Source organism: Cetorhinus maximus, chromosome 1 (genome assembly GCF_964194155.1).
Source record: "Cetorhinus maximus chromosome 1, sCetMax3.hap1.1, whole genome shotgun sequence".
Classification (NCBI taxonomy): domain Eukaryota; kingdom Metazoa; phylum Chordata; class Chondrichthyes; order Lamniformes; family Cetorhinidae; genus Cetorhinus; species Cetorhinus maximus.
Genome location: NC_135879.1, coordinates 116,297,644 through 116,312,430, shown reverse-complemented (window position 1 = coordinate 116,312,430; position 14,787 = coordinate 116,297,644). Strand labels below are relative to the sequence as shown.

The following is a 14,787-nucleotide window of genomic DNA, read 5'->3' as shown; positions in this document are numbered from 1 at the left end:
GCTCTTGCATGTAATTCAAGCCTTAATACTGATTTACAAAATATATATTTTACATAGTTCAATACCTACCCATAACTAAGATAAGCGAATGCCATTGCTCGTTTTTAATTTTGCCAACTTAAATCATGAGATCCAATCATAAGATTCAAACCCAGGAAGGTTTGGTGCAGTAAAGATTATGTAAGAATATTTACCATTTTCTCTATTAATTAACAAGAATAGAATCAAAGCCAGGCAATTATTTTAGGTATTTTAGGGGTCTCTCGTGTATCAGTTTATATTTTGTCAGGGTGGGCAGCAAGCGTAGAGTAGTGGTGGTGGATGAGGAGAGGGGGAGATGATGGAAGATCTGTCTGAGGCTGAACTACATCGTTTGCAACCTTAGTATATTTAATCACAAGATTGGCTTGTGATCACAATCTGCACAAATATGGCTGTCATTCCACTCCACAACATCACCCAGTCTGCTTCAGCTTATCTGCTGCTGAAACCCTCATCTATGGTTGCTGCTTCTAGACTTATCTATTCCAATGCACTCCTGGCTCACCCTCCATCCAAAACTCAGCTGCCTGGGTCCTCAATTTCTCCAAGTCTGTCCAGCCAGCACTCCTGTGCTCACCAATCTACATCAGCTCCGGGTTAAGTACTGCCTTGATTTTAAAATTCCTAAATCCCTCCATGGCCTTGACCCCAACAGTAATCTCCTCCAACCTTACAATATCTGCACTCCTACAATTCTAGCCTCCTGGGCACCAGTGCTTTCAACTGTTCCATCAGTGGCTGTGCTTTCAGCTGCCTAGGCCCTAAAGCACTGAAATTCCCAACCTAAACCACTACTTTGTTTAAAAGGGAGATGATGGCATAGTGGTATTGTTGCTAGACTAGCAATCCAGAGATCCAGGGTAATGCTCTGGGGTCCTAGGCTCGAATCCCACCATGGCAGATGGCGGAATTTGAATTCAATAAAAATCTGGAATCAAAAGTCTAGTGATGACTTCTGAATTGCCCTCTGAATTAGGGATGGAATTAGGCCTAGCCAGCAATGCCCACATCCCACTGAATGAATAAAAAAAGATGCCTTTAAGGCCTCCTCTTTGACCTATTGCTCATCTGTCCTAAAATCTCATGTGGCTCGGTCTCAAATTTTATTTGATAATGCTCCTATGAAGCACATTTGGCACATTTTACTATGTTAAAGGCACCTTATAAACACTAGTGTCTCAAATTGGCTATCCAAAAACCAGCAATGTCCGAAAATCGGACTTTTTTTTTAAAAAAAAAGCTACCATGCATGAATCTTTATTAGATGAGTAAAATACCTTAACAGCTTGTTGGACTCAGTGTTGCATTGGCACAATGTTATTGTGACTAGTTATTGGCTTTGTGTGCTTAGCTTTTCCTGTACTGAGTGACCCTTGACCTGACAGGCCTGAAAACCGGCAAGATCTGAAATCTGGCACAGACGGGGTCCAAGATTGACTATTTTGAGGCACTCTACCTGTACAAGTTATTGCTGTTGATTCCTGATTTTAAGTAATTTTTGGGATGTCACTTGTATCCGCTAAAGTGAAGACCGATGCAAAATACCTGTTCAATTAATCTGCTGTCTCTTTATTTTCTATTATTAATTCCCCAGACTCACTTTCTATAGGATCAACAATCACTTTGTGAACTCGTTTCTTTTTAAAATATCTATACTCTTACTGCCTTTATATTTCTAGCACTCTAATTTTCTTTTCCTTTCATTCTTTTAATCATTTTTTGCTGTTGTTCATATCCTGTCCAATATTCTGATCTGCCACCCAATTTTGGGCAATTATATGATTTTTCTTCAAGTTTGATGCCAACTTTAACTTTAGCTAACCACAGATAGTGGGTCCTCCCTTTTTCTTTTTTATTGGAATGGATCTATTCTGTGCATTTTGAAATATCCCCTTAAATGTCTGCCACTGCATCGCTATGGACCTATCCCTTAAACTAGTCTGCCAGTTCACTTTTGCTAGATCTGCTTTCATGCCCTCATAATTGCCCTTATTTAAGTTTAAAATAGCCTGAGGCCCACTGTTATTTCCCTCAAACAACGTAAAATTCAATCATATTATGATCGCTGCTCGGGGCACATTCACTATGAGGTCATTAATCAAACCTATCTCGTTGCACGATACCAGTATAGCCTGCTCTCTGGTTGGCACCAGAACTTACTGTTCTAAGAAACTAGCCCAAAAACATTCTATGAATTCCTCATCTAGGCTACCTTTGTCCATCTGGTTATACCAGTCTAGATGTAAATTAAAACCCCCCATGATTATCGCTGTACTTTTCTGACCAGCTCTCATTGTTTCCTGTCCTACCATATGGTTACTGTTAGGGTCCTGTACACCACTCCCATAAGTGACTTACTGGCTAGCATTTTTCATCTCTACCCAAACCGCTTCTACACCCTGGTCTGAACTTAGGTTCTCTCTCTCTCTATTGTGCTAATACCATCATTAATTAACACAGCCACCCCTCCATCTTTTCCAGCTTCCTGTCCTTCCCAAATGCCATGTACACTTCAATATTCAGGTCATCCTGCAGCCGTGTCTCTGTAATGGTTACCAGATTGTACATATTTATTTCTATTAGCACCGTAAGTTCATCTGCTTTATTTCAAATGCTATGTGCATTCAGATAGAGCCTTTAGTTTTGTCCTTTTATTTGTGATTTATTCTTAGATTTGTACTCTGTCCCTTCCTGTCATGGTCTGTTTATCATTTTCCACATTAATACCTCTCTCTTGCCTTGTCTTTATTCTTTGCTTTAACACATCTTCCCAAATTTGGTCTCTTACCCCCACTATTTAGTTTAATGCCTTCTATCTACTTCCCTAGTTACGCGGCTTGCTAGAACACCAGTCCCAGCATGATTCAGCTGTTGACTGTCCCAACGGTACAGCCCCACTTCTGGTGCCAGTGCCCTACAAATCAGAACCCACTTCTCTCACACCAGGTCTTTCAGCCATGCATTTATCTTTCTAATTTTATATGTCCTATGCCCCAGAGATTACGACCTTTGAGGTTCTGCTTTTTAATTTAGTGCCTAGCTCCTCATACAGGCTATGCAGAACCTCTTTCCTAGTTCTACCCATGCTGTTGGTACCTACATGGACCACAATGACTGTATCCTCCCCCTTTCACTGCAAGTTCCTCTCCAATCCAGAGCATATGTCCCAAAACCTAGCAGTGGGCAGGCAACACAGCCATCTGGATTCTTGCCGTCTGCTGCAGAGAACAGTATCAATTCCCTTCACTATCCTGTCCCCTACGACCACTACATTCTTTTTTCCTCCCCCCACTTGAATGGCTTCCTGTGCCGTGGTCAGTAAGTTCACTGGAGCTGTGCGACTGACATCTTACATGCAACGCTATGAAGTTCATGGGAAGTGGTCCCACTATATAGATGTACACAAATGGCGAGTCTTTAGTTATGTATAGTTGTAGACCAAGGGCTGAGGTGGTTGTGTTTTCTAGGCAAGCTTCCATTGGGGTGAAATGATAGAAGTTGGTCCATTAAGAACCAACCCAACTATGCTTTATGGTGGATTTTTGGAGGATTTACTGACCAAAGGTAATAATGCTATAAAAGGTGAAGCAATATCTACTGCAGAGCTATTAGATCTGTGAAGCTAGCCATTATTTTCTACAATACAAATTGAACATAGATAAAAGTCAGAAATAACTATCTAACAAGCAGCATTTTATGGTCCCCCGCCAGGTCTGCAGACAGGGGTTCCTGTAAAATTTCCTGGGTGGCCTTCCCGTCGCACACCCTCTACCTGTGCCACTTAAGGGCTGCTTTCCGCCCAGCCTCAAAATTGAGGCTGGCAGGAGGGTTTCAGGGGTAGGGGGAAGCCCAGCAGGTCGCACTCCCTTAAAGGACCCTCTTTCCACATCGGGCACCCACCCACCAACCATCCCCCCAACCCCAAAGGTCTGCCCCCTACCAGTGCACCCCTCCATTGACCCAGCTTCAGCTGATTAATGCCCCTTGGAGCATAAATGGCCGTGGGGCCACTGTGGTCGGTGGAGGTGCATCTCCCATCAGCCCTTTGGGTGGCAGGGTGGGAAACCCTGCCACCCGAAAAATCCTGCCCCAGGTAGTCATGTTATGGCATAAAAAACATTTATGCTTCTTCCCTAGTGTTTTGGGAAGACAATTTAATACAAACCATTCTTTTCATAACATTGTTAAAAATTTGTTTGCATTGTTTCATTGACAAATATTAACATTAAATTTTAACAGATAAAGCAAGGTACACAGTTGCAATTTTTTACTCCTTTGAGTTTTGTTACACTTTACAGAAAGATCTCTGTATTTAATGAGAATTTCCAGCACCAACCTCATCAGAAGGCTCTTTTCTGGCTTCTGGCTTTTCATATTTCATTAGCCAGTTATCATTTCCTCTATCTGTGGAACGAGGGAAGGAAAGAGAAGTCAAATACTCTGGGACCTAATTCTTATGTTTATGAATCTCCTAAAATATTAACCACAATTTCCCTTTCTATATGTATTGCCTTCAGGGTTCTTGGTTGTTCAATCTGACCAAAGTTTCTTGTAGTCATTTGCATGAATTTTAATGTTAACCTTTCAACATTTCTCTTAGCTGCATTACAGTCAATTTCAAATTGCCAATTCATTTAAAACAACCAGCTGGACAGAGAATCAGAAATTGACATTATCTACCTAATCTCTTCATTATAATGGCTGATCTGCTTCTAAACTCTATCTCCTGACTTAGGTTTTTAAGTAGGGGGCATTAAGGAACATGGAACCAATCACTCAGTTTTGAAATTGTCAACTGACAAAGCCTCAACAGCTGAATGAAGTGTTTCATAAGAACATAACTAGGAGCAGGAATAGGCAAATTCAGCCCCTCGAGCCTGCCTCACCATTCAATACAATCACGGCTGATCTCATTTCAGATTTCTGCCACTGTGTAAAGAAGTTTCCTGATACGGTCCCTGAACAGTCTAACTCCAATTTTATGTCCCTGGTTCTGGACTCCCTAAATCAGGATCAAAAGTTCACTTCTATCTACCCCATCAAAATGTTTAGTCGTCTTAAAATCTCAATTAAATCATTCCTTAATCTTCTATATCCAATTCATTCTCTTCCTATATTTTAATGTTTTCACTTGGTTATATCCAATTTCATTAATTTAACTACAAATTGACATTTATGTACCAATAACCCAAGATATTTTATGGTTCTTTTAAAGTACTTAGCCACTTTTGGGGGAAGGTAACAGGACTAAAGAGCTCTTTATGTTATGTTAGTATCTTTTACTGTGTGGTTCTCTATTAAGTTTACTTCCTAAACATCTTCTAGAAAGCGAACGTCTACTAGGGATACACTGGGTATGGAAGTATTTACACTGGGTACAAAAGTGTTTATTGTACTGGGCTAGCAATCCAAAGGGTAATATTTCAAATCCAAAAATGGCAAGCTGTAAAACCGAATTCAGTAACTGTGTTAATTTGCAGGCCAGCACCAGAAAAACAACAATCAGAAAACCCAACTGGCCCACTGACAGCCTTCAGGGCAGAGCGCTCTGTTACCCCTAGCTAATCTGGTTTATACATCAACCCAATCTCGCTATGCATGGTTGATACCGAATACTGCCAGAGGTATGCTAGCAAGTCAATTAGTTATCATGGCTGTAAATGCAGAAGTTATATTTTGTGAATTATGAGTTTGTTATAACACTGATTGCCACTGTGCATTCATCATTGTCTGCATTGAAAATTCCAGGTTTTGTCACTTGGTCTTTCAACTGTTTTCATGCTGCCATATTCTCATTCGTATCATTTCCAGTTCACTAGATATGTGAAGCACGCTCAGTGCACCGAATGCATTGACAATAGCTACTAAATTAATATGCTTGAATTGGGAGAGGGGGTAAATTGGGAGGAGAGACTTTCTTTTAAATTCTAATTTTCTACCTCTAAAGGCAAGGTAAGTGCAATCAAAATTAGAGGACAAAGAAAAATAAACACAAACCTAACTTCAATGGCAAAAACATTTTCCAGGGCCAATAGATTTCTCTGCACAAAGTTTACAATCTTACTTGGAAAGGAGAATTGATATTTACCTGTATTCCTAATGATGTAATCTAAGATCACCAATTTCTCAAACTGAGACTGAAATTGCTTGCGAGTGTTTTCTGGCAATGGGTCGGTTTCAAATTTTCGAAGCCAGTAGTCAGCTTCCTTGTAACTTTCTACAAACAGTTGAAAGGAGCCAACCTATAGAAATAGGATACAGGCTGAGGTCTGTAAGGACTATTTTGTGTTTATGCTTCCTAGAAGTCTAGACCCTCAATAGAAACAGCTATAGTAGAGAGTCTATTGCGTTGTTGCTCATAAGATAAGGATCATTCAGCAGCAGACTTCTGCAGTGGCTCAGTTGTAAATTAATGCACCTTATGCATTTCATAAACAGCAATAACAGCTCCAAGCATTTAAAGCCATATTAAACAAATACCTACTGAAACTAAACCTGACTGAACACAGCAATATGTTAGATTACTTTAATTTTAAATTCTTCATCCATATTTTTCAAGGGCACAGTCATTTATTAAGTCAAGTAATACAGTCTATTCAGATCTGCAAGCTCTATTTGCTCTGTAGTCCTGGCAATTATGGACACCTATGTGACTGTGATTGCATCTATTTTTATACTGTTCTGTATTTTAAAAGCTCTGACACACTGCCCACATATGGGAACATTCTGCTGTCACAGTAACCTGCTGAAATTAGTCACGGGATCATAAAACTGAAAAAAGTTAATTATTTAACAAAAGCATCACACAAACCTTGGCCACAAGTATACCGCTCCCTCTAAATTTTGTACTGCCACATTGGCAGTTACATGCACCTAACATTAGAATGGGCAGGAACTGTCAAGGTGAAACTAAACAGTGATTTACATAACCTTGGAAAAAAACATTCCACACGTGGAAAACAGCATCACCTACATTCAAATTCTATATCCATTTCTAAATAATTATCATATTTCTATACTCAAGCAACCACCACAAATTGAAAGACACGAAACCAACCATAAAACCTCAGACTACGATTACCTACAAAAGATTGTGAAGATTAATACCTTTGGCGGCAGTCCAATCCTATGGAACCTGCGACCAACCTTTGGCACTTTTTCAAGAGCATATTTCTTTCCTCTGGATTTTGCACGATCTATTGCACTGTAGTTGAATGTTTCACTTGCAAGCCAAACTACCTATGTTTAAAAAAAAATGCATAAAATCAACTTATTACCGGAGTACATTTTGAGATTGAATCAGCTGTGAACAGTGTTCTGAATTCACTTCTTGGAATGAATACCTTGAAAAATCACTAATAGTAGGATCATGCACATTGCTATCTAACATTATGATGCTAAAAATACACTTGCACTGACAGAGTGGTTCGACAAAATGCTTGCATTTATATGGCTTACCGCTAGAGCTATCTGCTGGCAATAATGAACTTCCATTTATATAGTGTCGAACATTAAAATAGGCTTGGAACTAAAGAGGGATAAGATTAATCGAAGCCCTATTTGAAGATATGGGTGCTGAGAAAGTTTATTAAGTCAAGTGGAAATGCAGAAAGGAACACAGGAGGGCTTTTAGAAAGTGGGACTAATTTATGTAGACTACAACAATATGGTGTGAACTCATTAAAACTTAGTCTAAGACTGTTTGGGCAGTACAGAGGGTGCTTCTCTTGGCATATGGCCTTTCTGAAACTTGTCTTGCTCATGATCAAAAATTTGTGCCACCAGCAAAATTAACACTACTTTACTGTAATTTTGAGTACAGAAATAAGTTATATGGGGGTACATAATCAAGGACTGTAGTAAGTCTACAACCATGAAGAACTTGGTTCTACAAAAATATGAATTTGTGTATTAAAGCAAAACACTGCGGATGCTGGAAATCCAAAACAAAAATAAAAATGCCTGGAAAATCTCAGCTGGTCTGACAGCATCTGCGGAGAGGAACACAGTTAACGTTTCGAGTCTGTATGACTCTTCAACAGAAATAAGGAAAAATAGAAAAGAGGTGAAATATAAGCTGGTTTAAGCAGAGGGGGGGGGGTGGTGGTGGTGGGAGAACAGGTAGAGCTGGATAGAGGGCCAGTGTTAGGTGGAGATAGCCAAAAGATGTCATAGACAAAAGGACAAAGAGGTGTTGAAGGTGGTGATATTATCTAAAGAAGGTGTAATAGGTGACATTAAGAGTAGAAAGCAGGACGAGCAAGGTACAGATAGCCCTAGTAGGGGTGGGGTGGGGAAGGGATCGAAATAGGCTAAAAGATAGAAATAAAACAATGGATGGAAATACATTTAAAAATAATGGAAACAAGTGGGAAAGGAAAAATCTATATATATTATTGGAAAAAAGGGGGATCGGAAAGGGGGTGGGGATGAAGGAGAGAGTTCATGATCTAAAATTGTTGAACTCAATATTCAGTCCCGAAGGCTGTAAAGTGCCTAGTCGGAAGATGAGGTGCTGTTCCTCCAGTTTGCGATAAGCTTCACTAGAACCAATGCAGCAGGCCAAGGACAGACATGTGGGCATGAGAGCAGGGTGGAGTGTTGAAATGGCAAGCAACAGGGAGGTCTGGGTCATGCTTGCGGACAGACTGAAGGTGTTCCACAAAACGGTCACCCCGTCTGCGTTTGGTCTCTCCAATGTAGAGGAAACCACATTGGGAGCAGCGAATGCAGTAGACTAAATTGAGGGAAACGCAGACGGGGTGACCGTTTTGTGGAACACCTTCGGTCTGTCTGCAAGCATGACCCAACCTCCCTGTCGCTTGCCATTTGAACACTCCACCCTGCTCTCATGCCCACATATCCATCCTTGGCCTGCTGCATTGTTCCAGTGAAGCTTATTGCAAATTGGAGGAACAGCACCTCATCTTCCGACTAGGCACTTTACAGCCTTCCGGACTGAATATTGAGTTCAACAATTTTAGATCATGAACTCTCTCCTCCATCCCCACCCCCTTTCCGATCCCCACTTTTTCCAATAATTTATATAGATTTTTCTTTTCCCACCTATTTCCATTATTTTTAAATGTATTTCCATCCATTGTTTTATCTCTACCTTTTAGCCTATTTCGATCCCTTCACCCCACCCCAACCCCACTAGGGCTATCTGTAACTTGCTCATCCTGCTTTCTACCCTTAATATCACCTATTAGCACATTTCTTAGATAATATCACCACTTTCAACACCTCTTTGTCCTTTTGGCTATCTCCACCTACCACTGGCCCTCTATCCAGCTCTACCTGTCCCACCCGCCTTTAAACCAGCTTATATTTCACTTCTTTTCTATTTTGTCTTAGTTCTGTTGAAGAGTCATACGGACTCGAAACATTAACTGTGTTCCTCTCCGCAGATGCTATCAGACTTGCTTAGTTTTTCCAGGTGTTTTTACTTTTGTTTTTGATATGAATTTGTGGCACTGGTTCAAAATATCTTACCAAGTATTGAAGTTAATCTGCCTGATACTTCAAGGCTTTTGCGAATTACTGTATTTAAATAATGAAACGTTTGTTTAGGCTTCACACCAAATCATTCTCATGCGGTATTTTAACTATAGCAATTTGAAAGCATAATGAAAATCCAATACATCTGGCAGTTATGAACACCTACGTGACTGTGAAAGCAACATGTAGGATTTACCTAGCACTTTCACTTTCATCAATGGCAAGGGTAGGGTGGTGCAGAGAAACGAGCAAAAGAGAAAAGCTCATTCAGGGCAAGCTACACATCATCATGCCTGTAGGCACTTAAGTTTCCAAAACTGAATCCTTATACTCAAATGCAAGGGAAGTTTGTGCCGCTGGATGTCAATGAGTCCATTTTTATAAAGAATAATTCTTTAACTGACTTCTGCAAAATCCTGGAGTGCCCATATAAACAAGAATCATAGCACTGAAATCCTTTAGAGATCATTCATTAGCAATGCCAAACTCATGCAAGTTATATAAAACTCTTTACCAAAGTTTACCAATTTCTTCAGAAGTCGACAAAACATTTAACAAACAGCATGAACAGAAAGAAGCCATCCAAAAGAGCACAAAGAATCATATACAATACTGATCCAAGCTGTGTTGAAAAACAAGGATGTTTATAAAGAATCATGCAGTCTCTAGAAGATGTAATTTGTTTATTTCAGTGATTACAGTCACATACCTTGGTTTTTGGTACAACTCCCAAACTCAGTTTTTCATCTACAAGGTAGGCACCAGCTTCTGACAAATAACCTTGATTAGGTATGAGACAACCACGGCCAAAACAGCAAGGACAGCAGGTCTTGTGGAAAAATTTGGTCCATTTTGGATTTAATTGCCCATAGGGCTCTTCTGTTTTTGGTTTGAACACTCCAATTATTTTCTGAAAAAAAGCGATCAATCTATAAATTTTCATTTCAAACATAACCACATGGCATGAAGCTGAAATTTTGCATTCAACATTCAAAATTAATGCATGAGTAATAATTACAAAATAAATAAAAACAAGAGGACATGGAGCACTAAGTTGGTAAACATCAACTTGTATCTTTTTTCAACATATTTTCCAGTGAAAATCCCATATAGATCCAAAGTGAAGCAGAATATTTACAAACATGGTGAAAAATTGTGTTCTTAAATGCTCCCACTCTCAAAGAACCCTGAGGATATCAGAAGGCAATTAATTATTTAATTGCAGTAAAATCTAGAAAGAGGTGACTAAAACAATACCCAGTATTAGGGTTCTTAGCTTTCAAGGAAAGCTCAGGAACTGGGGTTTTTTTCCACTGGAGAAGCATAAACTGAGGGAAAATGAAGTTTTTAAAACTGATCGAAATAGGTTCTGTCTGGCAATATAGGTTATTCGAACTAGACAGATGGGAGAACTGAGGCACATGTACAAATCAGGCAAAATATTTCAGGAAGTATTCGTTTCTAAGTTCTCACCTCTAGAACTGATTACTTAAGTGTGTAATGAGATTGGCTTTTTAAAAATATTCATTCAAGGGATGTGGGCTTCGCTGGCTGGGCCAGCATTGATTGCCTATCCCGAATTACCCTTGAGAAGGTGGTGGTGAGTTGCCTTCTTGAACCACTGCAGTCCATGTGGTGTAGGTACACCCGTGTTGTTGTTAGGGGCGGAGTTCCAGGATTTTGACCCAGCGGCAGTGAAGGAATAGTGATATATTTCCAAGTGGGATGGTGAGTGACTTGGAGGGGAACTTCCAGGTGGTGGAGTTCCCATGTATCTGCTGCCCTTGTCCTTCTAGATGGTAGTGGTCATGGGTTTGGAAGGTGCTAAGCAGCTTTGGTGTGGTCCTGCAGTGCATCTTGTAGATGGTACACAGTGCTAGGTATGACTCCAAGATTTCCCTCAGATTCCCATTGACTCCAGTTTTGCTAGGGCTCCTTGATGCTACACTCGGTCATATGCAGCCTTGATGTCAAGGACAGTCACTCACCTCATCTCTGGATTTCAGCTCTTTTGTCCTAAAAAATAGGACATTAAAAAAATGGAAAAATGTCAAGACTGAATATATTGCTAGATTTCTCCAGACTGTTGCTCATGATAAGCGGATATGTTGCTTTGCTATGCCTTGGCTACATGAATGGTCCCCACAATGCTCTCACACCACCAATCCTGTGTCAAATTTCACTGTGCCACCAATTTGTTCAAAACTGCTGAGATGAAAAAGGCTTTGGTTACTTGAGACACTTAGAGAATTAATACTATTTATCTACAATTAAAATCACTATGCATGATAAATGTCAACAGTTGAAAGCACTACTACTGACAAAGATATGAAACTGGCATCCAGAAGTGGATTGTGGTGGCTAGATCAGGGTGAGGCTTTCACCTAGACAATTACCACGGCTGAAAAGTATCAGGGTGGATAGGCAATGACCTGAGACACAAAACTGACATCAGACAACTGCAGAGTAGGCTGAGGGAAACTGTCTATCCTTAAAACTGGGCTACAAATATCCAAATATTAATTAAAAAATGAAATTGCACACAGGCCTGGTCACCTCACAAGACAAGAAAATTGCAATTACAGAGACGGACAATTTTTAAGCAGACTTTTCCCATGATGAAATTTTGACAAAAACACATCCAGGTATGCATCATGGGGCAATAGATCAGTGTTGCGAAATTAAACATTCATTTGTTACCAAATAGACAGTTTTTGCTGTGCACTTCAACATTTGGGGGAAGTATGGCCTGAATGATGCGTTAATAATAACAATTAGGTAGTAATCAAATATCAACTATATATATAAATAAATTAAAAGTGAAAATTAAGAAGTTGTTGTCCAAGTTGTCCTGCTCCTCCACAAACTGAGCTACATAAAAACCTTTCCGAGAGGCTCTTTGACAACATAGTTGCAACAATGTTAAGTTAGAGTACTTAACAACTCGATATCCACTAAACCAGTGGCTCTCAAACATTTTGTCTATGAATCACCGAGGTGGGGCAAAGACCACACAGACCATCCACCCTGTTCGCTTTTGCATTACAAAGAACACACAACTAATGGGAACATAAGGAGGCTACAAATATTTCACCACTTGCTTGGTATTAACTGCACTTTTCTAAAAATATCACAAGCAAATTATTCATGCCAGAAAGACATTTTCATATAAATATTAATACAAGAGATCATGTTTATTTGAAATATTCTAACATTATAAAATCACAACTCTGAGAAACTAATATTTATCTTAAATCTACATCAATCAAACAAATTCAACAATGATATAAAGCTTGCTTATAAGATTATATGCTGTTGCTACTGCACGTGGGAGCCAGTGCGGTTGTGTGATGTCATGCAAGTGGCAGGTATGAGAGTTAGAGTCATAGAGTCAGAGTTATACAGCACAGAAACAGGCCCTTCGGCCCATCATGTCCATGCCGGCCATCAGTCTGGCCTGTTCTTTCATATGGCCTTGGCCTAGTGCTGCAGATCCATGACTTGCATTTTGGACCAGCCTGAGCACCACTTCGAGGTCTCACGTAGACCACCAGCAGCCCAGGGACCACGCTTTGAGAACCAGAGAACAAAACACACCAGTAAAATTTGTGGTTGGTCCAGTCAAGTGCAAGTGATTTTTTTAATTTCACATAATAGAGTCTCATTCCTTCAGGTTAATTATTTTTCAAAATGTAAAGAAACATTTTGCTGTCTTTTATTTTTCCCTCTTAATTCCATCTTCCTTTCCTTTATGTACATTATTTTATTTGCTGGTTTAGACTCTGTGGATTCTTCCATCTGACTGGTTGAGATGACATGCTGTTGTTTGCCCTGTCCACAGTTCCCAGATCCTCCATAAAAGGACACCATGCCATTTTGGCTCTCTAATATAATCTGTGGGCAATATTAAGTGCAACAATAGCAAGTGTCATTACCAATGACGTCAAAAAACTGGGTTTATTTATATTGGAAGACTACCAAAAACAATTTCACAAAATCTTTACCATCAAGAACAAAAACATTTATCTCATCCAAGTGGATTTGAACAGTAATCTTTTGTAAGCCCATCCCTGGTGAGCTGCCTTCTTGAACTGCTGCAATCCCTGTGGTGTAGGTACACCCACAGTGCTGTTAGGGAGGGAGTTCCAGGATTTTGATCCAGTGACAGTGGAGGATCCAAGTCAGGATGGTGAGTGACTTGAGGGGAACTTCCAGGTGGTGATGTTCCCATCTATCTGCTGCCCTTGTCCTTCTAGATGGTAAACTCTGAGTTAGAGTCGGACAGTTCCATCGTACTTACCAAAGTAGCTGGCCAGGAAATGTTAGATTAAAACCTAGTCTAACATTTGGGTAACTACACAACGAACTCCCAAATCACACCTGATCCCACCCCCCTCCTGCCCGACTACCCACACCCCCACTTTGCCCACCTCCCACACATTCAAACTGCACCTTTAAAAACTTGCCATATAGCAGCTAGTGCCGTAAAAAAGGGGCACATCCTGTCTTCCCCGACTTTACTCTGCTCTGACCAAGTTCCCCAACGGGCGCTCTGTTGCACATTTCTGTGGAACGTGCTCTGAAGAGGCCGGTATAAATGCGCAGCAGCATTGTATCGGGGGAATTTACGAGCACAGTGGCAATCTGATGATCCGATTGGAAGATCTGGGCCACTGTGTAAAAATTAAAGTTGTGTGGGGAGAAATAGCATTTAAATAAATACATACTCGCAATATAGATATAAATTAAATATCATAGATTCATGTAAAAGTCAACACCACGGCTTTGGCCTAAAATACTGAGTTTTTCATATACCTCCTGTAAAAGCCGATATGCGCTTTTCCAGGGATCAAACTGTGTAGTGATTAATTACTTACTGGTAATTATGGTTCATTGATTTGAGGTACACCCACGGGAGCCTTTAGATTTTCTCTCCAATTCTAGTGGCCATCTCCCAGCCAAATCAACGGATTATACCACATGATCTGTCACATTACTTTCGAGAAAAAACACGTACCAGCTCAACTTAAAAAGAAAGTTGTAGTATTTGCTGAGAATAATTGTGCAGCAGCAAGAGGATTTAATGTTTCTGAGAAAATAATTAGAGACTGGAAAAGATATCCAACAAACTAGAAAAGATGCTGGAGAATTAATGCAGATGAAGACTGAGCAAGTGGCCTCACCTGAAGAAGAAAGTAGCAGAAGAGGTTAACGAGCACTGGCAAAACAGTCATATTATCTGCT

At 40.1% G+C, this 14,787-nt stretch overlaps 1 protein-coding gene across 1 annotated transcript in view; it reads right to left on the bottom strand.

The window, feature by feature from the left end:
* The window catches only part of pi4k2b (phosphatidylinositol 4-kinase type 2 beta), a 56,017-nt gene that overhangs the window by 21,258 nt on the left and 19,972 nt on the right, over window positions 1–14,787 (bottom strand). Inside the window, exons 2-5 of the mRNA XM_078545827.1 lie at window positions 10,253–10,453; window positions 7,150–7,281; window positions 6,131–6,284; window positions 4,379–4,446 (exon numbers count right to left, since the gene is read on the bottom strand). Coding sequence (XP_078401953.1) covers window positions 4,379–4,446; window positions 6,131–6,284; window positions 7,150–7,281; window positions 10,253–10,453 — 555 coding nt within the window. The remainder of the gene's footprint in view (window positions 1–4,378; window positions 4,447–6,130; window positions 6,285–7,149; window positions 7,282–10,252; window positions 10,454–14,787) is intronic.